The sequence below is a fragment of the Sus scrofa genome, chromosome 14, assembly GCF_000003025.6.
Source record: "Sus scrofa isolate TJ Tabasco breed Duroc chromosome 14, Sscrofa11.1, whole genome shotgun sequence".
NCBI classification, from domain to species: domain Eukaryota; kingdom Metazoa; phylum Chordata; class Mammalia; order Artiodactyla; family Suidae; genus Sus; species Sus scrofa.
The window spans coordinates 23,286,105-23,310,780 of NC_010456.5; the positions used below are offsets into that span (position 1 = coordinate 23,286,105).

The 24,676-nt window shown below is 49.8% G+C and overlaps 1 protein-coding gene across 19 annotated transcripts in view; it reads right to left on the reverse strand.

The window, feature by feature from the left end:
• EP400 (E1A binding protein p400) overlaps positions 834-24,676 on the reverse strand; it is a 109,379-nt gene continuing 85,536 nt past the window's right edge. For 13 of the 19 annotated variants that reach the window (XM_013982740.2, XM_005670517.3, XM_013982741.2 and 10 more), the window contains 12 exons: positions 23,330-23,408; positions 22,979-23,230; positions 21,473-21,521; positions 21,290-21,399; positions 12,923-13,130; positions 12,592-12,788; positions 10,783-11,001; positions 8,878-9,073; positions 8,387-8,511; positions 6,940-7,086; positions 4,619-4,696; positions 834-3,751 (listed from right to left, as the gene is read on the reverse strand). In XM_013982740.2, coding sequence (XP_013838194.2) covers positions 3,479-3,751; positions 4,619-4,696; positions 6,940-7,086; positions 8,387-8,511; positions 8,878-9,073; positions 10,783-11,001; positions 12,592-12,788; positions 12,923-13,130; positions 21,290-21,399; positions 21,473-21,521; positions 22,979-23,230; positions 23,330-23,408 — 1,933 coding nt within the window. In that variant the 3' untranslated portion in view covers positions 834-3,478. The remainder of the gene's footprint in view (positions 3,752-4,618; positions 4,697-6,939; positions 7,087-8,386; positions 8,512-8,877; positions 9,074-10,782; positions 11,002-12,591; positions 12,789-12,922; positions 13,131-21,289; positions 21,400-21,472; positions 21,522-22,978; positions 23,231-23,329; positions 23,409-24,676) is intronic. The other 6 variants (XM_005670522.3, XM_005670521.3, XM_013982742.2 and 3 more) reach the window with 1 other exon arrangement.

A 24,676-nucleotide genomic window follows, 5' to 3' on the forward strand; every position in this document is an offset into this window, starting at 1 on the left:
TTATGATAAAAGAATCAATGACGGAGTGCAGTTGCCAGAGGCCGAGTGCGTTCTGAATGCCAAAGCCTCCCTGGGAGAGAGGGTACAAAGAGGAAACAGCACTGAGGGATGAAGTCACTGGACCTGGTCACATGGCCGGGCAGGTAAAGGGTCCTGAGTGATGTTCCCTAAAATGTCCCCCAGCCAGGTCTCCGAATGCAGGTGACACAGACAAGAGCCTAAGCATGTGGCTCTGAGTGGAGGGACATGAAATGGGAGCCCAAAGGCCTGTGTGATCCGCGTGCCTCCATTTCTGCGCTAGAAGACACCAAAACAGACCATGGATTCCTTGGGGCTCTGAACTTTGTAGCAGGTGTTCACTTTTTATCAAAAGTAGGTATTTGGAGTTCCCGTCGTGGCTCAGCGGTTAGCAAACCCGACTAGTATCCATGAGGACTCTGGTTTGATCCCAGGCCTCGCTCAGTGGGTTAAGGATCTGGCGTTGCCGTGAGCTGTGGTGCAGGCCATAGGCAGCAGCTACAGCTCTGATTCAACCCCTAGCCTGCGAACCTCCATATGCCGCAGATGCGGCCCTAAAAAAGAAAATTGGAACCAGGTCTTCCCTCCTCGTGTGCCCCTGGAACACAGTGGCCAGGTGGACTGCTCTCTGCAGAGATAAATGGTGATTTCACCAAAAACCTCCATTCTTTCTAGTTCCTTCTACCTGTGGGGGAGGGTCTAGGAGAGGAAAACCTTGGCTTCCAATACTACTTGGTTTCTCAGTGTTTTTGTTTTTTCTTCACACAAATGAAATAAATACAACTAGTATCTAACTTGAAAGACAAAACAAAAAGGCATATAAAAAGGTCAATTTATTATACCTTTTGTTTGGTGGGATAGCCGTGCTCTTTAAAACCCTACTGTTTAAGTACAAATGATTCTGTTTACAAAGTATTTACAATTTCAGTCTCTTTCCTCTGTATTTTAAGATCCAACAGCTATCTGGTTACAACAGGCAACAAAAAGTCATGAAGACACAAAGGGAAACCTCTGCCCCCGGAGGCCGGTGACGGAAGGGGCACAGAAGGGGCATGCTTTGCCCCACGGGATCCGACAAAACCGCCCGGCCTCACTAGAGCAAGTGTCTCTGAATTAAAGACAAACTGGGTAACTGCTTTCCACCGTGGCCAATTCCAGTTTGACAGTGTTTGGGCTGCTGTCCCGTTCTGAAGATTGCCTGCAATACGATACTACAAGACCACAGCACTGAGAGGGACCCTGTTCTACAAGGTAACATGGGATTCAACTACCGCCGACAATCTGAGAAAGCCTAGAGAGCTTCCTAAACTCACACTTAATTCTTAAATATGCTCCTTTAAAAGAGAAGGCCAAGAAAACAATACACTGGAAGAGGAGGTGATTTAAATGACACTAGTGAAGACAGGGCAGTCAGTCAGTGGTGACATCTAGATGTTACTCAACTGAGTGATAAAGCTATTTTCTCTTCCATATTTTGTGATAGGAAATCGCTGAAGAAAACACCCTTCTTTCACTCACAGCATAAATTAGGGCAGGAGGTCCCCACTGCAGATATTGAGAACCCCAGTTCTGTTCTCTCAGAAAGCTTCTGAGAGATGTTTCTGAATTCTCTTCTCGTGTTCTAGATTAACAGAGGGCTTCTGTCCAGGATATTCTAAACACTTACCATTTCACTATCATCTAAAAAGAAACCGTTGGACTTCCCTTCTGGGACAGCAGGTTAAGGATCCGGCATGGTCAACGTAGTGGCTTGGGTGGCTGCTGTGGCATGGATTTGATCCTTGGCCTGGGAACTAATAAGCTGAAAAGGAAGCTTTTTTTTTTTTTAGTTCTGTACATTGGAGGATTTAAAATAATAATAATAATAAAAAAAAAGAGTAGGAATGCTCTTTCCTCTCCAGATGCAAAGCACAGAAAGCCTTCCTGCTCATCACCACATGTGCCAAACTGGAATGAACAAGTTAGGAAGCACAGTATCGTTTTGATATGTTCCTTTAACAAAATGTTAAATCTCTTCCACTTTTAATGCTGGAGTTTTAGTTTTTTCCAAACTTCTCATCAAGAACTCAAAAACGAGCCGCCCAGTTGGCTTCACTAAGGTACGGATCACCCATCTATTGGGCACATATACAGATGGGAAACCAAAAGCCTCGGGATAGAACACTTTCCTTTGTGTCATATAAAGTGATATAACGGGGGAGGAAACAGATTGACGAACATTTTAAACTGAAATTAAAAATCTCCCAGTATGCTGGCACTGACCCTTAGTACACAGACCTAACACAACCTGCTTTCTGGGACCAAAACTGTACAAGAGACACAGAGCCCAAGTGGACACGCACCTTTGGCCTGGGTGAAAACCTCCACCTGAGCAGCCATCGTGCCTGCCCACCCCAGACCACTCAGACGGCTCTCTGCTTTATGCAGAACAGAGTGGGCCACCTGCTCGCAGACAAGGTCCTGGCACAGAAATCTGACGTGACAAGTCTAATGTAAGGAGTTGCCCATACCCATTTCTGTGTAATACTTGTGGGTTCACAGAGACATGCCTGTGCAGGGAGGCTTCTCCTCTCTGCAGGTCACTCCTCGGCTGGGCCTGAGAGCCAAGGGGTGAGTGTCTCGCCCAGCCGAGCTCTCAGCAGTGCCAGCTGCAACGTCACAACACTCACGCCGCACGCTGGGTCCCGAACCGCCCCCAGATGGGAGCCTCACAAGGTTCGCTGGAGCTGCTTCAGTACACTAAGTCCAAATCCAAGTTTCTCCCAAACTTGGGAAAATGCCATGGATGCGGGGGTCAGGGGGCCAGCCCCAAAGGTTCCATCCACATGGGAACAGGTCACTCTGGGAGAAGCCACACTAACTGCTCTTTGGAATGAGAATTCAATCACAGATCACTTCCCTCCCACAGAGGCTAGGAACACGTCCTGAACGTGCTTTGACGCGTGCCAGTACCAAATACTTCCTTTCAAAGCCCACACAAGTCACATTTTATGAGGGAGGGAAGAAACCACACCCATTTTCTCTGATCTGAGATGATCTACCTTAGTTAGTCTCGCTCTCCTCTCGAAGGACCATGGTGCATTCTCAGTTAGGTAGAAAGAACCAAGCAGAGGCAGATGCTGTCAAAGACCAGGTTGTAGCTTCATTAAGTCTATTTTATGACTCACTGCACATTCCAAACGGCTACTTGTGATGTGCAAAACACTGTACACGGACAGAGAAACTCTATGTGGCTTTCACATCCAGCACTACTGCTCCGGAGGAGAAACTAAAAGGTAAAACAATCTAGGAAAAACAGCCAATGTCACTTTTTCAATTGGTCATGTAACACAGAGAAGGGGCGCTCGCTGAGACAGCTGCTCCGGGTGCTGCACGTCCCACGTGACAGCGCCCCAAGGTTCAATAAATAAAATCCACCCCGTCTCAGCAGGATGGCGGAGTGCTCGGCTGGCCCCTGGGGCTAGGGGCACGGAGGCTTGGTGGGTGTCTTTAACCTGACGGCAGGGACTCTCATCTGGAGCTTGGGCTGCTGGTTGGGGCTGTCTGCGCTGGCTGGCGCCTGTGCTGGGTTGGGAACGCCGGGGGTCTGCAGCTGGGCCGCCGCTGTGGTCACAACTTGCTGCTGCATGAGCTTCTGCTGGACCACTTGCGCAGTCGCCGTCACCGCAGGGATCATCTGGACCTGCTGCCCTGCTGCTGTCGCCTGGGTGAGGGTCACAGTCTGTGGGGAAGCCTGAAACGAAACAGAAACACACCGCCTAGAAGATACGGATGAAGGGACATGACACATCCAACATTCTTGGGGGTGGGGAGGGTGGTTTAACAAGCACAAATGCTTGTGTGAAATGTAAAAACCACCTGACGTATCAAAACATGACCTCTGCTTTCTAACCAAACAAAAGTAGGAAACTGAGCCACTGGGGCTTTAGGCTAAAAGTGGCTGCCCCTGGGAAAATGCACAGGTCCAGGCTGGATGCTGGTGCTCCGCTTCTGATGCAATTTGGTTTCCGCCTTTTTTAGGCCGCACCCACAGCATGTGGAAGTTCCCAGGCCAGGGATCAAACCTGTGCCACAGCAGTGGCAACTGGCTGAGCTACATGGGAACTCCTGATACTATTTGTTCCTTGAAATCCACAGGCCAGTGTGATTTTGAACAAAATAAAATTATTTCAAAGCACCGCTTTTGCACAGCCACAGTTTGTAGCAGTTAATAAACCATTAACAACCTAAAAGTCAGACTCTGTTAGGAAAGGGGAGTCCCCAGGAATCCTATATCTCTAGGACCCAAGGTTGCTATGAGGAGGTACCATTTTCTTTCTTCGTTTCCCTAAGGCTAAGGCATGGCGGCTTCAGCTGGCAGGTCACCCCTGTGGCTACTGGTGAAGGAGGGAGCCTAGAAATGAGCCCCCTCAGGACATATGACACTGAGTCTGAGCACATTTGTTTGTTTTTTCCTGCTACTCTAAGGATAGCATGTGTTTTCCCCAAAGTTAATTTTTTTCCATATTATGAAACGCAAAAGTGGTTCTCTAATAATTAAAATTTTATTTCCTCGGGATGAAAACCGAGAACTCTGCCCGTGTCTCCAGGTCCCTCCTACCTGTTGTGATGCAGAAGCAACCTGCTGGATGCTGGCCACAGGCGTCTGCTGCTGGACAACCTGAGGGAGTTTCGCAACCTTTGACAAAACAGAAAAGGCGAAACGGAGATGTCAAGAGTGTGTGTACACAAAGAGATTTCTCTCCCTTTCTCTCCTCAGTTTTTTTTTTTTTTTTTTTTTTTTTGCTTTTTAGGGCCACACCTGCAGCATATGGAAGTTCCTAGGTTAGAGGTCGAATTGGAGCTGCAGCTGCCAGCCTACACCACAGCCACAGCAAGTTGTAATCTAAGTGGCACCTGTGACCTACACCACAGCTCACAGCAACGCCAGATCCCCCACCTACTGGGCGAGGCCAGGGATTGAACCCACATCCTCACGGATACTAGTCAGGCTTGTTTCCACTGTGCCACAATGGCAACTCCCTCCTTCTCAGTTAATGCAAAAAAACCCCAGCAGTAAGATGACACAAAAGAGCAGTTAATTCTAAAAGTCTGCTCACCTGGAAGCTGGAGAGACCACGGCTCCACCTTCACACTGAGTAATGACTGCCTTCCTCGTCTGAACTCATGTGTCATTTGAAGTTTATTTTTAGTCTCGTATTTCAGATAGTCATATTTTTCTTTTACTAAAAACTGCTCCAAGTTTACATGAGAGAATTACATTGAAAACAGACGAAATATTTTAGCATTCCATCTTTAAGACTAGGAGACGTCCCAGGGAGTGTCCCGCCTGGGAAGTGACTCAGACCAACACCAAAATTCAGCCCTAGTCCAGAGATGTGCCAGAATTTTAAAGTGGTTATTTTATCATTTTTCTACAGTTTTCCTCATCATGATTGAGATCTTCCTGTTTATAAAACAAAACTTTCCACTCTATGGTCACTTTTTATTTTGCTGTCTTGATGTAGTAAGACTATTCAGGCCACTTGCGTCTACTCAGGGCTGGGGGGTGGGGGACAACACTGGCTCACAGAAGCAGAAGGGGCTCCCAGGTGGCAGCTGTGGGGGCCATGAAAACCCCCCTCGGGTCTCTAACTGGTGGAACAGGGATGAAAAGTTTTGCCCCAGATAATTCTGGAGAAAATGTAAATGCGTTCTAATTATGGAAGTGAAAATTAATCAGAAGGCATTCAGTGGAGTTCCCGTCGTGGCGCAGTGGTTAACGAATCCGACTAGGAACCATGAGGTTGCGGGTTCGATCCCTGCCCTTGCTCAGTGGGTACATGGCTCGGATCCCGCGTTGCTGTGGCTCTGGCATAGGCTGGTGGGTACAGCTCCGATTCGACCCCTAGCCTGGGAACCTCCATATGCTGCGGGAGCAGCCCAAGAAATAGCAAAAAGACAAAAAACTACCCCCCCCCCAAAAGAAGGCATTCAGTGTAATTTAGTTTAGTGTAATTTAAAAAACCGTAGAAAGAATTCACTAAGGTAAAAGAACCCCTTGACCGAACTGAGTTCCCTCCGCTGGGAAACAGGGCCGGTCAGCTACTGTAGCACCCAGGCCACAACCTCGGCCGGCTTGGCACTGGAAAGGCAGAGATGCCTGGACAAAACTCAGGTGGTGCCTTAAATGCACCTATCAATTTGCAGAAGGTACAGAGCTCCTGGTTGCAAGACCTAAGCCAAGTCGGGGACCTCAAGCCGTGGGAAGGTGCTAGAGCAGCTTGTGCCCAAGACCACGTGCTGGACAAGAAGCCTCGTGCTGGGTTTCACCTCCTCGGCTCTGGACTGTGGCAGACAAGAGACAGAGTCTAAACCCACTCTCTAGAGGAGTTAATGGGAGGCTGCACGCTGTTCCCATCCCCCCAGCTATGATTCTGTCCCTCAAAGGGTCTGTGAGGAAGTCACCTGCCTTAGGTCTCAGTGCTGGACAGGGGAGGGGGAAGACACAGGTTACCTGAGAGAAACCAAAGCCTCTAGCACAAGCTGATGGGGTCCTAGTGGACCCCCGGAAACTCAGCAGAAGCAAGAACCCACCTTCAACCCAGACTGCAAAGGCTTTCCACTGAGCTTTAAGGAAATGGACTCACAAGAAGAGAGTTCCTATAAAGCAAGCCCCCATGCTTCCTGAAGCAAGGTCAGCAGAAACAAGTCACACGCACCCTGACGTCAAATAGAGGAATTACCAGACATACACAAAGCAGTGTGCTGCTCTGTGCAGCCGCAAAACACGTGTGGGACCAAGATCTCAGACAAAAGCAGAACGTCTAAGAATAACACATTGATCATCGCCAAAATAAAAATTCAGTGGATGAGCTTTGTTGTACAGCAGAAACTGACAGAACACTGTAAATCAACCAACCCGCACTCCCTCCTGCTCACCTGGATCTGGGTCTGCACCTGCTGTGTCCCGGCCAGCTTCTGGGCCTGGGAGATGGGCGTAGTGAGAAACTGGGTTTTAAGGGCTGGCTGGGTGGCATAGGTGACCTTCTGTGCTTGGCCCTGAGCGGCGATCTGCTGTGCAGTGATCTGAGGAGAGAGAGCACTGCGGTCAGAGCTGAGGGGCCTCCTCTATGGGCTGCATGGCCCCAGACCTGCCACAGGACACCCTTGCTCCAGCCAGTTCTCACTGCTGCCCCTCGCTACACCCCCCAGGGGGTGGGTTGTGGAGATGGCTGCCATGTGTCACAGCCTGCTCTCCCAAGCTGGGCCTCACCTTTATACCCTCTGTAGCACCCGGTGCCAAGTTTGCTCGGCATGGAAGTGAGTGAACTTGACAATATAGAAAACACACACAATTTCTCGAATCTAACTTTAAGGATTTGGGATATACCCCAAAATATTTAGCACAGAAAATAACAAACCTATATGAACAATATTTTCACACTTAGTTTTCAGTTTTCCCTGCCAGGAGACTTTGAATACTGTTCAGAAGGCCCTGCATTACGTGTGGTCCACATATTTGGTTTACAAAGCCATGGCTACATACACAAATTTTTTAACATCTCAGAAGTTTTCTTTCAAATTACAGGAACATACAGACCAGCACTTTGGCTAAAGCCTGTCTATTTATTTCCCTCTTTCAGATGATGGCTGAGCCTCCGTGATCGTTCAGTCCCGGCTCTGTCCTGTGACAACACCCCCTTGCCCATGCACCCCCACCCCAAGAAGCCACTGCACTTCTCTGCCCAGATACTGCAGAGCCCTCGGCACACAGGGAGGCGTGGGCCTGCTCCACTTCAGAAAACAGCAGATGTTCAAGAACCAACGCCATGTGCACATCAGGCTTTATGCCAGCAGGAAGCAAATGAGGCAGAGCCCTGGGAAACAGAGCACCTCACACCGTGCTCCTGTTGGCCAGTGCAGGGCTGATAGCGCAGTCCCGACCCCGGCCTCTGAGAAGGGCTGGGCTTTAGGTCCTGAATCAGCTCAGAACTGCCACCCAAACTTCTGAGTCAGGAGGCTACTGACAACACTCCTCTCACAGCACCCTTCTCCCTCGCTCTCCCCTCCCTCCCTCCATCCTGAGTGCATGCGCACACACACACACACACACACACACACACACACACACACACACGCCTGCCCCGGACACGCCTACTGCTTGTACGGAAAGCTATGCCTGCTTCCCTGCATCCTTCTGGCCCCTTCCCAGTCCTGCAATTCCACTGCCTGCATCGCCAGCCCAAGCCTGTGACCACGGGGTCTTCTGTGCGTGGAGGCCAGGCAGCAAAGCAGGGCCTCCTCAGGACCCTCCCACTGCTGTGCATCCCATGCCGGGCAGCAGGGCCTGACTCACGTCAAGAGGGGATGACCAGGAGGCCAGTACCTTCTGCTGGACAGCAGCTGGGCCCGGGGCAGCTTGGGGCTGGATAGCTTTCTGCTGCTGGACGGCCTGCTGCTTGAGCTTCAGCAGCTGCTGGACGTGCACGGGCTGGGCCACGACGGTCTGTCCTGCAAACACCGATCAGGTCATTTAGTCATGAGCGGTAAGGACGGAGGAGGTCTCGGGGCTCTCAGGGAGTTCAGCTTCACTGATTTCTATAGCCAAAACTCCACATGGAAACCATGCTGAGACAAATAAAGCCGTTCCTCATACCCACTAGCTACTTAAAATGCTTCTGGGTTCACAATGACACTCAGACAAGGGTCTGGGAAGTTGAGAATGTTAATGTTCAACCGAGGGACCCTTCCGCTAAAATATCCCGGGACACACTCGAGATGGCTGGTGGCCACGTCTACTAGGAAAGGCTGGTCAGAACCACCCAAGGCAGTAAGCAGGGCAGCAGCAGAGGGTGAGGGGCTGAGTAAGACAGGCACCTGCAGTTTTCTGTGGCTGCCCGATGGCTACACTGATCCCCGCGACGTTCATGGGCAGGGTCGTGACGCCTGGCGAGGAGACCACGGCTGCGGGCACGGACACCACTGGCGGCTTCGCCAATGCCACCTGGGCTGGCTGGGGCGCCTGGGCCTGCATCTGCCCTTGCGCCTGCAGCTGTGAAGTGGGAACCCGGGTCTAGACAGTGGAAAAAATGGGAGAGTCCAGAGACATTCAGGATTTCACGTGTCTGCAAATATTTCCCCACTAGAGGTCAAGCGGTGAGATCTTCACAAGGGTGCAAGGTGGCGGTCAGCTCATCGTGAGCAGCCTATGCTTCCTGACCGGTACCGACAGACGCAGGGAACCGGCTCGGCAAGACCTACACACCTTGGCCACACTGACGCTCGGACGTGGACCCTGTGTGGCCATGGCTCCCCCTCTTCCAGCAACAACTGAAGATCCTGGCACAAGCCCCACTAAGTCCACCTAGTGTCTCTACCTCTTGCTACTTAATGATCATGCTACCAAGCCCTCTTATGTTTTTCAAAAAGAAAATGAAAAAAGACCCATTTTTATACACATAAAAACTCTACCTAAGAAAATGCAAAGAGGTAAAAATCAGCCATAACCCTAAAAGTGCACACACATGATCCTGGAAGTGACATTCAGCCCGCCACACCTTGTTCCTATCTGTGTGGCCTGCCGTGAAAGTATGCGAAAGGGATGACTAGATATTTTATAATCTGGTTCTCATCTTTTTGTAGCAATCATTTTCCAAAGTCTCTCACTATTCCACTGTGGGGATGCTGCACAATCATTTAGTAAACTTCCTCGTAATGGAGATTTAGGATTCCACTGCCATTCCTGACACAAGCTTATACGTGTATCATTCTGCACTTGCTCTATTATTGCTTTAGGTGCTTTATCGCTCAGTTGATAGAAGGCCCTCCACCAAGGGGAGCTGGTTCCTGCCTGCAAGTCCCACCCGAGGAACCAACTTCCTGAGCCAGGACCTGGCTGTCACGTGTGGTTAACACTCTGCTCACGTGAACTGGCATGTGTGGTGGACACAGGCAACACCGAGCTGGCTTTCACAGTTTTATCCACGTCTGGCCCCTGTCTGATAGACGGAAAGGGGAGTAAAACACATGGGAGGCAGAGCCTGGGCTCCCGAGCCCCCAGAACACAGTTGTGCTGGAGGTGACGAGCTGTGGAAGTTACTGAAGGCCGTGTGCCTCAGTTTCTGCACCTGCACAATGGAGTCAACATTACAATACCCACTCCTGCCTTAGCACCAACCCGGTGACAGGCAGAGCCTAAGGCAGCACCTGGCCCAGAGCAGGGCTCCTAACGCTAGCTGTCACCTGTGCCAGAAAGGGAGCTGCCTGTGCTGGCACGGGCTTGCTAATGTGACAGCTTCTGGCCGGCACCCATGGACACGTGGCGCATGTAACCACTCTTCCCAGACACTACTCTCCGCCTGGAGTTGATCCCTCCTTAGAGGCCTCCCCCCACCCCACCCTTGGCTCCTACCCAACAGGCCTCACGCCCGCACCTCGGCCCCAGCCACACGGGGACACCTGCCACATGCCATGTCGCCCCGCCACCCTCATCCCCACATAAACTCTGCTCTCCTCACTCACGGTCTCGCTCCTTCCCCGCCCCCTCAACCCCTCAGGCCACCGTGAGCTCTGTGCACTGAAGTTCTGGAAAGCGTGACTGTGCATGGGTCCCAGGGCTGTGTCTCATCCTCTCAGGGAGAACTCCAGTTCTTGGGGGAAAGGGCATGTCTCTACCTGAAACTCCACCATTATACCTACGTGGGCCTGAGCAAGCAACAACAGTTCAGTTCAAACGTAAGAAGACGCTGCTCTGGAAAAACAAGCGTATCAACCGGAACTTACGAGCCGGGCCACCTGGAGGTTGGCCACGGTGGTGCCCGTGAGCAGGGCGCCGGGCCTCGGGGCCGTGACCGTGGTGAGCTGGGGGCTCTGCTGCTGCGTGGGCTGCGGGGGCTGCACCTGCACTTGTGCCGTTGGCTGCGGGGGCCCCGGTGGGGCCTGTGGTGGGGGCGCCTGCTGGGGCAGCTGCAGTTTCTGCTTCTGCATTTTGATCAGGTGTTCCTAAAACCCAGATAAAGTAATCTTTTCATCAGCATTAACTGTATTTCATTTTGTATATATCTTGGTTTTAAGTTACTATTCTACTATCCATTAAATAGCAAAGTAAACAGTTGCTTAAATGAAGTATGCAAACCATCCTCCGGGCCTTTCCAACATTTGAAAAATGTTCCTTTAATAAAAATTAGCATATCACTGATGAAAACTAGCAACAGTGATTCTGACAGATTAGCAAATCCACAGCAAAATTTCTAGGTGCTTATCACTCACAAACAAGTCAATTTAAAGCCGCAGTACCATCAAAAAATTTTAAAGTCCTAAAACTGTGGTCCCTCTTAAAATTTTAAAATTTGTTATAAGCATTAGATCTAAATTTTGTATTCCAAATGTCCAAATGACAGTGTAATTAATAAGTAAATCCCATGTCTTTAAAAGAAGTCAAAACACCAAGATAGTTCAAAAAATATTTTAGGGGATAAGTTACAAGAAAATTTATACTGAGTGATTCATGACTATCAGATCTCTTTCAAGATGCTGAAAAAGAAAAGGACTCTGCAGCTAGTCTAGAAGAGAGAAGGGAGGGGAGTAACAGAAGCAGGCAAATGACTGGTACGAAGGGCTGTGAGCAGCTGAAAAAGGGTGATGGGGCATCTGAGGGTATGGGAGGGGGCAGGAAGGTGAGAAGGGAGAGCAAAGGGGAGGGGGCGGCACAGACCAGCCCTGACAGCTCGCCCCTGCTGGGCTCGGCGACTAATTTAGCACTGTCCTCAGAGTTTTTGGCAGCGATGGACACGGTGCAGAGCCAGGTGGTCCCAGGCGGCAGTCACAGCCACATGTGGTCTCGAGCCCTTGAAATGTGGCTGAAACATTTCACTGGGCTGCACTGAGGCACTCGGGTGCCTCCAGGATGGGGCCTCAGCTAGTGCAGCTCATTCTCAGCCCCCAGCACCCTCAACCCCTGTCACCCACAAGGGGCAGGCCCAAGGGCAGGTACTTACTGCGGCAGGCCCGACAGCTAGCTGGAATTCTAAAATACCATCTCGTTTTTATTACTTTTGTTTTTCTGGAGACTTTCTATGTCGAGTATTAGTGCTTTTCCATTTGTGCCAGGAATACAGTATTTCCCTTAAAAATGAACGTGTTTACTTATATAACAGCACCGGTAGTACACAGGTTGGTAAAACTCAGGAACACCAGTAACTCAAAGGACTGACTCTGAGAAACGACACTGCAAGTGCACTGTCCCTGCAGAAACAGCTCTAAGCTACCGAGAACACTTTCCACCACCACCGTCTCTGGCTGGGAAAGGGTCCAAGTGGCCTTCCAGTTCTCTCTGGAGCCTGAGCTGCTGCACAGAGTACAAGCAGGTGAGTGGGAAGATACACTTGGGGTCGGGGAGTAAGGCCTCCAAAGAGCTGGGAACGAGATGGTCACATGATCATGAGAGCGCACCCCATGGAAAGTATCTCTAAGATGACACAGACACTCCCCACATAAAGACAATGGCCGACGGTGCAAAACACATTTGGAACCATGTGACAGGACAAGGCATCACCACACAGGGTGTGTCCACAGCTTCCAGAAGATGCTCACCGGCGTCAACTTGCCCACAGCTTTGATCTGTGCTGGTGACTGGGCCTGGCCCTGGATCTGCGGGACCTGCACTTGGGAGGCCGCCTGCTGCTGTTGCTGCTGCTGTTGCTGCTGCTGCTGCTGCTGCTGCTGCTGCTGCCTGAGCAGCTGGAAGTGCGCAGGCGTGATGGTTTTCCCCGGAAGCTGAACGCCTGTGGCTGGAAGAGGTTGTCTGGTGAGGCTGCACACAGCCGCCCGCATGCCCACTGCGCCTCCCACACAGGCACCTGCACCAGGCCTAAGCTGCCTTAGCAGCAGGGCTGGGCACCCAGGATGCCAACGCTGCCCTTACCTTGGGACACCTGAGTCACCAAAGACCGGGTCGGGGTCTGCACTGGGGTCAGGCTGGTCGTGACCACTGCCGAAGCTGTCACTGATGTGACTGCCCGAACACCCTGAGTTGGCGCCAGGGACACCAGGTCAGAGGCGGCCGTGGCCGGGGAGCCAACTGCTCGGGGCTGGGTGTGGACCACCTGGGCAGGAGCAGAGCCTCCGGAGGTCTGGAAAAGGCAAGGGGAAAAGGAAACCATCAGGTTGCTTCACACTCTTCAAGGTTCTTTACAGTCACTGCAGGAAAAGGGCACCAAGTGCTAAATTCAAGAAAACAAGGCCCATTCCAAATGCCGGCCCTTGACCAAGTGCTGAGAGATTGTTTCACTGCAAATTCAGATCATGTGCCTTGAGCTACAGAGGGGCTGGGTTACCCATGGGAAGGACACAACGCTCCCAGCCCCCTCTAAGACACTACCTGTCCCTGTCGCTCTGTCTTCACTCAAAAGACCTTGGTTCCACAGATCATGAGTTTTCTGAGTACCCTCTAGATGCCTGTGTTTACCCCCCCGGCTGGATGTGGGAGCTACAGCCCTCAACCTGCTCCCACCTGCTCCAGGCCTCACTAACACCATGGAGCAGCCTCACCATGTCCTGTGTCCCTCGGAGTCACAGTGGCCAGGGCCCCAAAACAAATTGGTGGCAAATCAGCTCTACTGATGCCACCTCTGAAATTGCCCTTAAATGTGACCCTGGTCTCTGCTGGTCCTCTGGTGCAGTCATTACGTTTTCCTGCACCATTTAATTTCACATCTTTTACATTTCATTACTTATATATTTAAATCTAAACCTAGCATCTTAGTCTGTTTCCTACTCAGTCTAACTGTGCTATTTTTTTTTTTTTTTTTTTTTTGGTCTTTTTAGGGCTGCACCCATGGCATATGGAAGTTCCCAGGCTAAGGGTCGAGTTGGAACTGCAGCTGCAGGCCTATGCCACAGCCACAGCCACGCTAGATCCGAGCTTCGTCCTCACGACAATGTTGGATCCTTAACCCACTGAGCGGGGCCAGGGATCGAACCCAAGTCTGCATGGATACTAGTTGGAGTCATTATAGCTGAGTCACAATGGGAACTCCTGTTCTATTTTTTAATCCTCTCTCTTGCCATCCTTTATTTTTTTCTTATCCCACTTTTTCCTTCAAATGTTTGGAAGTTATATACTCTATTTTTATTCTTTTGGTGGCTTGTCTAAAAATATATCAAATACAAAGTCTAGGAGTTCCTGTTGTGGGAATGAACTAGTATCCATAAGGACGCAGGTTTGATCCCTGGTCCCGCTTAGTGGGTTAAGGATTCGATGTTGCCATGAGCTGTGGTGTAGCTCACAGATGCGGCTTGGATCTGGTGTTGCTGTGGCTGCAGTTCAGGCCAACAGAGCTGTAGCTCTGATTTGACCCCTAGCCTGGGAACTTCCATATGCCTTGGGTGTAGCCTTAAAAAGAAAAAAAGAAACAAAACCAAAATCTAATCAATAATCTTACACTTTTCTTGAACAATAAAGAAGTCCTTAAACACATTAGCCCTTCCCCAGCTTCCATGTCATTGTGTAGTTATTTCTACCTTAGTTACCCACAATATGTCACTGTTGTTTATAAAGTCCATTTCACCTCAATTAGTTCACACGCTTCCCCTGCTCTCATTTCTCAGACCTCCTGTCTAGGAACATCTGCTTAAAGTATAGCCAATCCGTTTTTGGCATGGCATGTGGAAGTTTCCGGGCCAGGGATTGAACCTGTGCCAGGTGGATCTGGTGCAGGTTCGATCCCTAGCCTGTGAACTTCCACATGCCCCAAGTGAGGCCAAAAACAAAAGTAACACAGAGCAGTGACAATGCCGAATCCTTAAACCACTGAGCCACATAGGAACTCCATATAGTACAGCTGACCCTTGAACAACACGGATGTGAACTGTGTGGGTCCATCTGTATGTGTATTTCTTTTCAATGTGTACGTGCTGCAGTGCTACATGATCAGGGTGGAAGCACGGATGCCCAGGGCTGACCCTGGGACTGAGCATCCTCAGATTCCAGCATTCACAACAGGTTCTGGAATCAATCCCCAGGACCAAGGTATGACAGTACCTCATTCAGTAAAGATTTAGTCATTCTCTTAGGTTTTGTTTGAAAATATTTTCCCTTTATCCTTGTTGTTGAAGTTATTTTCAGAAGACAGAGAACATCAGGGCTGGCTGGCAGTTAGTCTCTTACTACAGCAAAGATGCTACTGTACTCCAGGCAATGGCTCCTGGCTTCATTACTACCACAGCAAAGTAAGCAGACTGTACCTTGGAAGGCAGTCTGACCTTTTCCTGCCTGTTTTATTTATATATTTATTTATTTATTTATTAGGGCTGCACCTGCAGCATATGGAGGTTCCCAAGTTAGGGGTCAAATTGGAATTGTAGCTGCTGGCCTACACCACAGCCACAGCAACGCCAGATCTGCAACTCTGACCTATACCACAGCTCGCGGCTCAGTGGGATCCTTAACCCACTGAGGAAGGCCAGGGATAGAACCTGATTCCTCACGGATACTAGTCAGATTTGTTTCCGCTGAGCCATGACAGGAACACCTCCTGGCTGTTTTAAAGACCTCCTTGTTGCTGGCACTATGTAGGTGTGGATTCCCTGTCATCATCCCTGCCTGGGCTTGGCTGGGTTTTGGTGGATAGGGATCTGTGCCATCAATCAGTTCTGGGAATCTCGTGCATCTTCAAGTACTGCCTCTGCTCTCCATGTGGAACTCCGTTTGTCATGTACTACATCCTCTCACTCAACCTCCTGTGGCCTTCAACCCTCTCCAGTGCCTCCATTTGCTGTCTCCCAGCACTGCACTGGGAAAACTTCTGATGCATCTTCCAGTTCACCAAGTCTCTCTTCAACTATGTGGAAACTGATATTAAGCCCAATTATAAGTTATTTATTTTTAAAGGCTGGTAATCATATTATTCATTTCTTAAACTTCTGTATATTCTTTTTCGGTATAGTTTCTTTTTTTTTTTTTTTTTTTTGGCTTTCTGCAATTTCTTGGGCTGCTCCCGTGGCATATGGAGGTTCCCAGGCTAGGGGTCGAATCGGTGCTGTACCCGCTGGCCTACACCAGAGCCACAGCAACACAGGATCCAAGCTGCGTCTGTAATCTACACCACAGCTCATGTCAACGCCAGATCCTTAACCCACTGAGCAAGGCCAGGGATCGAACCCGCAACCTCATGGTTCCTAGTTGGATTTGTTAACCACTGCGCCACGACGGGAACTCCTAGTTTCTTGGTTTTTACAGACATTTGCAAGCTTCTCTGTTATTTTTTTAAAACAGAAAATATAATTGTTTTATAATCTATGCCTGATAATCCCGCGATCTCAAGTCTCTAAGAGTCTACTTATTGTTTGTTGTTTCTGCTTGTTCTCACTCACTTCTTTCCTTCTGTCCTTGGTTATCTTCTATTACACACTGCTCAACATACTTGAAAATCATTGTGGATGTTCTAAGAAGTCTGGGATGAAGCCATATTCCTCCAGAAAAATCTTCCTTTGACTTCGACCACTTACCCAGAAACACCGCCCAGTCTATGTCACTTGATTTGAGGCTGTTTGGGGGCCTTTTGAGGCAACATCAACTTGAGCTGCAAATTGACAGAGAGCCCCCACTCCTTTTCAGCATGAGGGTAGAGGGCAGACCGATTTTACTTCTGGTTCACCCCCCTGCCCTAAAAGCTTAGTCATTTGGGTCCTGTCTCAAGGTATCAATGCCTCTTTTTAGAGTCTCCACCTGGGCGAGCCAAGCCTTGGGAGTTCCCTATTCAACAAGGTGACATGCATGCCAAGGCAAACAGCCTCAGGGCACCCTGTTTATCCCTCTGGGCTTCTTCTTCCCTTAGATTTTGGCCTAATAATTACTCTTTCGTCAGCTCCTTGGAGCTTTTAAGATGCTTTAAAATTTTTATCCAGGAGTTCATGTCACGGCGCAGTGGAAACGAATCCAACTAGGAACCATGAGGTAGTGGTTTGATCCCTGGCCTTGCTCAGTGGGTTAAAGATCTGTTGTTGCTGTGAGGTGTGTTGTATGTTGCAGAAGTGGCTTGGGTTCCTTGTTGCTGTGGCTGTGGTGTAGGCCAGCAGCTGTAGCTCTAACTAGACCCCTAGCCTGGGAACCTCCATATGCCGCAGGTATAGCCCTAAAAAAACAAAAACAAAAACAAAACAAAACAAAAAAATTTATCCAGTAATTTCAGTTCTTTTCATTAGGAGAGTGATGTAAGTAAGTAAGTTGCCTCATTACGAGAAACAGAAGTCCTTTCCTGCACTAATGAAACAGTCTTCTCTTTAACCTTTTCTGCTCTAATCCACCCCACACACGTAACATCATACGAATTTTCCTAAAATGCACCTCTGCTTGAAGACTTTCAAGGGCTCTCCATTGTCTGGTGAATGAAACCCATATTCTTTAGCCTGAGATCCAAACCCCATGATGACCCAGCCTCGGCATCACAAAAGACCACGCACGTGGAGACGCTCAAGAGCCTCTTGGAGGCCATGGGAACAGCCACTTCTCTGCTAATGCCCCATCCAAACACAACTACTTGCTGCTCCCCATGCACACCACTCACTCGCCCACTGATGAACCTGTGCTCACACAATGTGCCATTTTTGTGGAGACATTTCCCCATCCCGCAGAAGCCCAATGCTGCCTTCCTCAGAAAACCTTCCCTGTTATCTGGACCTCTTTTATGTTCCAGCCACAGGACTGTAGGGACCCCATGAAAGCACACCATGTGCTTGATTCATACTTCTAGCCCCACATAGTGTCTTGTCTATACGAGCTATTCAAAGAATACATGGTGATCAAGTTCCTGTTGTGGCTCAGGAGGTTAATGACCCAACACTGTGTGAGGACACAGGTTCGATCCCCGGCCTGGGAACTTCCACATGCTGCAGGTGTGGCTGTAAAAAGAAAAAAAGAAACAACAACAACAAAAAAAAACACACACAAAAATGGTAGATGAATACTTTATCTTTTTTTTTGTATGATATACCTATGGAGGCTGATGGGGACATTTGAAGCCCCCACCCCCACCCCAAGACCTTAATTTACCATCTGAGAAGTGGGAGGAAGCTTAACCTTTTTTTTTTTTTTTTTTTTAATTTTTTTCAGTTTTTTGCTTTTTTAGGGTTGCAACTGAGGCATATGGAAGTTCCCCGGCTAGGGGTTGAATCGAGCTGCAGCTGCTGGCCTACACCACAGCCATAGCAATGCTAGATTCAAGCTGTGTCTGCCACCTACCTATACCACAGCTCACGGCAACGCCGGATCCTTAACCCAATGATCGAGGCCAGGGATTGAAGCTGCCTCCTCATGGAAACTAGTCGGATTTGTTACCTCTGAGCCACAACAGGAACTCCAATTGCTTTATCTTTTTAAAACATCACCATAGAGCGGGCAACCAGCAATCAGGTGAGCAGGATGCATTGGGATCACCGTGCTGCTGGGCTGCCAGTGCATGGCCTGGTCCTGGTCCCCTTAGTGCACGTTTTTCCAATGGGGGCTGTGACCAGGGCTGGTGACTATGAGTTGGGAACTGAAGACCTGACAACTTTTTTTTTGAACGTCAGCACATAAATATTTGCCTTAGTGAAGAGACATCCACATAAGAGACTAAATAAAAGAATGTGGTAATATCTGAAATTAAAAAAATATAAACATCACCATATTACCACAGAAATAGGTCTTTGTCATACGAAATGGTCCTGATGCCACAGCCTAACTAATAGCTTCTGCTATTTAGTGAAGCAGCTGAGGCTGAAGTGTGTTACTATAACGTCGATAAAAAAGCAAATAAATGGAATAATCCCAAACCACATACTAGCGAAACTGTTTTCATACATAATCTGCTGCCCAAAGTAGTTTTGAACCCAATTTACTGAGGTATTAGTTACATACAGCACAATGCACCTGTTTCTTGAATACAGTTCCATGAATTTTCACAAACGTATGTGACCGAATAGTCATCAGATATAGAACATACCTGTTTTTTGTCCCTAAAGCTCTGCCTTTTCCAGATTAAGTTTAAATGGAATCATACATATGAAGATTTTCAAAGCTCCTATCTGCAGCAAACTGCATCTGGGATCCATGCATGCTGCCTCATGCAGCGGCAGTTTGCTGCTTTGTGCTGCCAGGCAGTACTGGACAGTGTGACTGTACCAGGTTTTCCTCACACTCACCAGCTAAAGGACATTTGGGTTGTTCCCTTATTTAGTAATTAAAGAATACAGCCACTAAACATGCTCATGTTCAGGTTTCTCTGTGCAGACTTATGTCTTCATTTCACTTGGGGGAAAACCTAGGAGTGGAACTGACAGGCTGTAGAGCAAGCATATGTAAGTGTATGTTTAATTTTTATAAGAAATAACTGAACTCAGTTTTCCAGAATGACTTAAGATTCTGCACTTTCCTAGCAGTAATGAAAATTCCAGTTGTTCTGCATCTCACCAGCATTTGATAGTGCCAGGTTTTTTTTCCTTGTTTTTAAAGCCATTCTCATAGATGGGTAGTATTTGATTTTTGTGGTTTTAACTTACATCCCTAATAATCTTCAATATCTTTTCACATGTATTTGCTACCCAGGTATCTTCTGAGGTGAAGTAACTGCTCACATCTGTCCATTTTTAAAAACTGTTTGTTTTCTTATTACGGACTGACAAATCTTCATATAATCTGAAGACCAGTCCTTTACCAGATATGTTCTACAAATATTTTCCATGCTTTTATTAACATTTTCCAAAGAGCATAAGTTCTTGATTTGATGAAGCCAAATTTATTTTTTGTCCCGTAATCCATAGGCTTTTGGTATCTTAAGAAATCTTTGCCTCAACCAAGCTAGCAAAGATAGTCTATGTTTTCTTCTAGAAATTTTATAGTTTTAGTTTTTACATTTGGGCCTATGATTCCACCCCCCACCGTTTTTTTTTTTAAAGGGCTGCACCTGTGGCTTATGGACGTTTCCAGGCTAGAGGTTGAATCAGAGCTGCAGCTGCCAGCCTACGACCTACACCACAGCTCACAGCCATGCTGGGTCCTTAACCCACTCAGCGGGGCCAGGGATCAAATCCATATCCTCATGAATACTAGTCGGGTTTGTTACTGCTGAGCCACAACGGGAACTCCTGTGATCTGTTTTGAGTGACTTTTTACATACAGTGTAAGTAAGAGTTCGTTGTTTTACATATGGCTTCCCAATTCCTCCAGCACCATTTGTAGAAAAGACCATCTTTCCTCCACTGCATTCCTCTGGCACTTTTTTTTTTTTTCTTTTTTCCTTTTCCGGCCACACCCTCAGTACCTGGAAGCTCTGAGGCCAGGGATTAAATCCGAGCCACAACTGTGACCTACACCACAACTGGCAGGAGCCATAAACACCGGATCCTTAACCCACTGCACCAGAGGAAAACTGAACTGGCAACACCACACAGACAAGCTGATCATCAACCCACTGTGCCACAGCAAGAATTTCTCCTCTGGCATCAATGGACTAGGTACATGTGGGTCTACTTCTGGACTCTACCCTACTGCATGGACCTACATGTCTATCCTTTTGTCAACACCACACTCTCTAGATTCCTACAGCGCACTCTCATGGGAAAGACATTTTTCAAAACCAAAGAGAGACATCACTCTGCCTGCCAAAGCACTGCAGCCTCTTTTCATTCAGGGCTTGTGCTGCCTTTAGGTGTGTGGCTGAACTGGAACTCAAGATGTACATTTAAACTCCTTAACTTCAGTTATTTATTTCTATTCTTGATGGTGAAATACCAGACAAGCAGGAGTATCCTTTGGAAGTGCCCTGCTTCCTCCACATTAGGTGCTCAGGGGTCACGCATGTCCCCATCTTTCCCTCTGCTCAAGTCTTACCCCTACCTGCTTCCCACGCCTGGGCCTAGACACCCCATAAACTGACTAACCACCTTCATGCCCCGACTAGCACCCACACTCCAGCATGTGTACAAAGGTGTGTCCCGCCCTTGTGCAACGCTATGCAATGGCCCCGCATTCACTCACATGGGCAAACCTGTCACTATGGCACGTGGGGCACCTTACACCCTGACTTCCTCCTTCGGGAATCACTGTGGATATTTCAACACATGCTCCCTGAGAAGGTGGGATGAAGGAACTACACTCCGAACACCTGAATGTTCTCAGTACTTTATGAAATTCCAACTAGGTCAGGACTTCCTGTACCAAGAGAATTTTTTAAAAAAAAAACCACAACTTCTACGGCATCCCAGCCTAGGTCATACATGCCAGCAAAAGCACCCAAGAGCAGGGACAACTCACAGTCAAGGCTCCAGGCGCCACGGGTGAAGCAAGGCGCTTGTTGATGGACTGGAAGGTGGCAGCGGGGACACCCGCAATGGTGTTCACGATCACGTTTCCGCTGACTGTGCCTGCAGAGAGAGGACTGTGAGGCAGGAGGACAGGCCAGAACTCACTCTTACTGGGGCATCTCTGACTTCTTACCTGTGGGCATGCTTGTCCCTGTGACTGACGTCTTGATGGCTCCTGCCTGCTGAGAAAAAACAAACCCTTTCAGCTCAGCTCTCCCCTGTGTAAACCCTCCAAAGGTCCACTTCATCAGAATCAAGTCCAGAGTTCCCGTCGTGGCGCAGTGGTTAACAAATCCGACTAGGAACCATGAGGTTGCGGATTGGATCCCTGCCCTTGCTCAGTGGGTTAACGATCTGGTGTTGCTGTGAGCTGTGGTGTAGGTTGCAGACACGGCTCGGGTCCAGAGTTGCTGTGGCTCTGGCGTAGGCTGGCAGCTACAGCTCCAATTCGACCCCTAGCCTGGGAACCTCCATATGCCACGGGAGAAGCCCAAGAAATAGCAAAAAAAGACAAAAAAAAAAAAAAGAATCAAGTCCAAACTCCTAATCATGGTTACACGGCCCATCGCTCGGTCACCAGGCTCCAGCCAGGCTGGTCCTTCTGACCTCACACGTGCCAAGCTCAGGGCCTTCACGCTTGCTGTTTTCCATTCTTTCTAACATCATGTGGCCTCAGCCCAGGGGTCGGCTCTGCAGAAAGCCACTGCTGACCCACCGATGTCCGTCCTCCCTGAGCAGGGAGCCGCCCTCACAACCAGCAGTTGCTTAGTTTTCTGAACAATAAAGGACAGAGCCACCCAAGTGCCCATGACTAGAAGGAGGAAACAACTCCGTAAAACAAGACCACGCTGAGCCCAGCTGGCCACGCGAGGTGGTGCTGCTTCCCCATGCAGAGTATATTAACATGTCACTTGGCACACGCAGAAAGGAAACACGTCAAGGGATGGTAGTGACAGTATGGGGTGTGTAAAATCATTACGCACCTTTCCTTTGTTTTTTGGATTTTTTTTTTTTTTAGGGCCACACGTAGAGCATATGGAAGTTCCCAGTCTAGGGTTTAAATTGGCGCTACAGCTGCCAGCCAACACCACAGCCACAGCCGCAGCCACACCAGATTCAAGCCATGTTCTGCGACCTACACCACATGGCAACACAGGATCCTTAACCCACTGAGCGAGGTCAGGGATCGAACCCACATCTCCATGGATACTAGTCAGGTTCGATACCACTGAGCTGCGATGGGAACTCCAACACATTTTTTTAATGTGTTTTACGGCTTTCCTCTCAGGGCAGGCACATGCTGAGGGCAAGTGGGGCGAGGCAGGGGAGGGGAATCTACACTCACAGTAACTGCTCTGCAAGTCAGATGAGAGGGGGTGACCTCTTTACAGTTAGCTTCCCCAAATCCTAATCCCGTATTTCCTGGTCCCTCCACCAAGAATGGCCTCCAACTCCCAGGTCCCTGCTGAGTGAACCCCATAGAGAGCAGAGCTGGCAGAGCAGGGTGAGGCCACGGCCCCTTCAGGGAAAGACTAGCTTTCTCTGCTTGCCCAGGGAGAAAGGTCTGTGGGACTCTCAGTGCGGGTGCACTTGAACAGACTGCTCTGCACCAATACCACCACCCTGGGCGCCTTCTCACCAGCACTGCAGCACTGCCCACCGTTGTGATCGCAGGGGGCGCTTTGGGTGGGGGCTGTGTAGGCTGCGCCGGGGGCTGTGCCTGGGCCTGGGGTTGGACAGCTGGTGGCCCTGTGGGCTGCTGGCTGCTGGTGGCCTGGGGCTGGGGCAAAGGCGGAGGCGGCTGCTGGGGTGGTGGGGGCTGTGGTTGAGGAGGGGGCGGTGGAGGCTGTGCCACGGGCGGCTGCTGTGCCTTCTGCTGGTCGGCCAGTGCCTATAGGGTCAGGAAGGAAAGGAGCTGTGAGGAGCCAGCACGCCAGCCTGTCTGGCCACCCTGCCAGCCACTCCAGCCCTGCCCTCCTGCCTACCACACCTTTTTCTCCTTGGCAATTCGCTCAGCACGGAGAGACGCAACCTGAATAGGAGGCAGTGGTTTGTCGTAGTTGATTCCACTGAAGACAAAAGAAAAATTAGTAAGAAACCACAAGTTCTAAAGTAGACAAACATTCTAAAAACCCAAAGCCCTCATTTCCCAAGCTGGGGTACAACTCCTACCAAGCCCCAAAGTCCTGGGCACCGAGTGGATCAGCCTTGGAAAACAGTAGGACTGCTGCAGTCTATCCAGGCCACGTCTCCCATTCCCTTCCAACAGAGAGCCTTCCAAAAGGCAGGCCTTGGCCAGGTCCTCTGCAGCAGCAGGCCCCACGGGGCCCAGAATAGCAGGTGCCCCAAGCCATAAATGGGCAAGAAAGCCACTCGGTGCAGGGCCTCTCCCTGAAGCCCACCTAACTGCACACCTGCTCAAAGCCGGGCCTCCCTCCCCACCTGAGCATGAACCCTCCTCCAAGGGGCCTCCCACACCCTCTGTTCCCCAGGTCCCACCCCAGCCTGCTAGATAGGAAGCCAGAACACTCCCACTTTCCATGGCGCCAGGCTCCCTATCATCAAAGCCCAACCAGCAAGTCCTATGTGGGAGGTAGGGTCCCTATCAGCCCAGCTCTCCCTAGCTTCCCCACCTCCTGTCACAGGGAGGCTGGCTTTGCCTTTGTGGGCCTCCTCTGTGTTTGAGGGTGTTGCACCACACAGCCCAGGGGCTGGTGCTGGGTTGCACCTCTGGACAGCGGCCTTTCCACGTCATGCTCTCCCATTCTCTGACCTCCCTCAGTCAGTCCACTTGGCCCCCTGGTATGCCCTGCTGCCCCGGTAACAGTCTGGCCTTTGCTCACTCGTATTGCTCCACCACACTCAGTGGTAATGCCAGAGCCACACTGGACTCCCCATCGGCCTGCTCTAGGCCTCCACCACTGGAAAGAAAAGCCAACCACCACCCGTGGTGACGGCCCATGTGCCCAGCATTCCCTGCTTCCTCCCCAAGCAGCCGGCCTGTCCCCTTGAGAGGCTCCCATAGCACAGCTGGCCTGCAGTGACTGAGCCCCACCCCATCTCTGCTGCCTCCCCAGGGCTCTCCTCTACCCTTACCCTCCTACCTCCTCCTCATCCTGTGTACCAGCATTTAAACAGGACCCACCTGGCCCACCTGAACCAAATGCACAAAAACAAGACTAAGCCACTGAGACCCTCTCCAGGTCTATGCTCACCTAGTGGCCCCTCTCTAGCTCACTCCACACCTTCTTCTGCCAAGGTCCTCAGTCACCTCCCCACTGCCGTGGGTCCCTGCTCACCTGTCCCCCACCCTGGTGATGCCATGCTGGGACGTCCT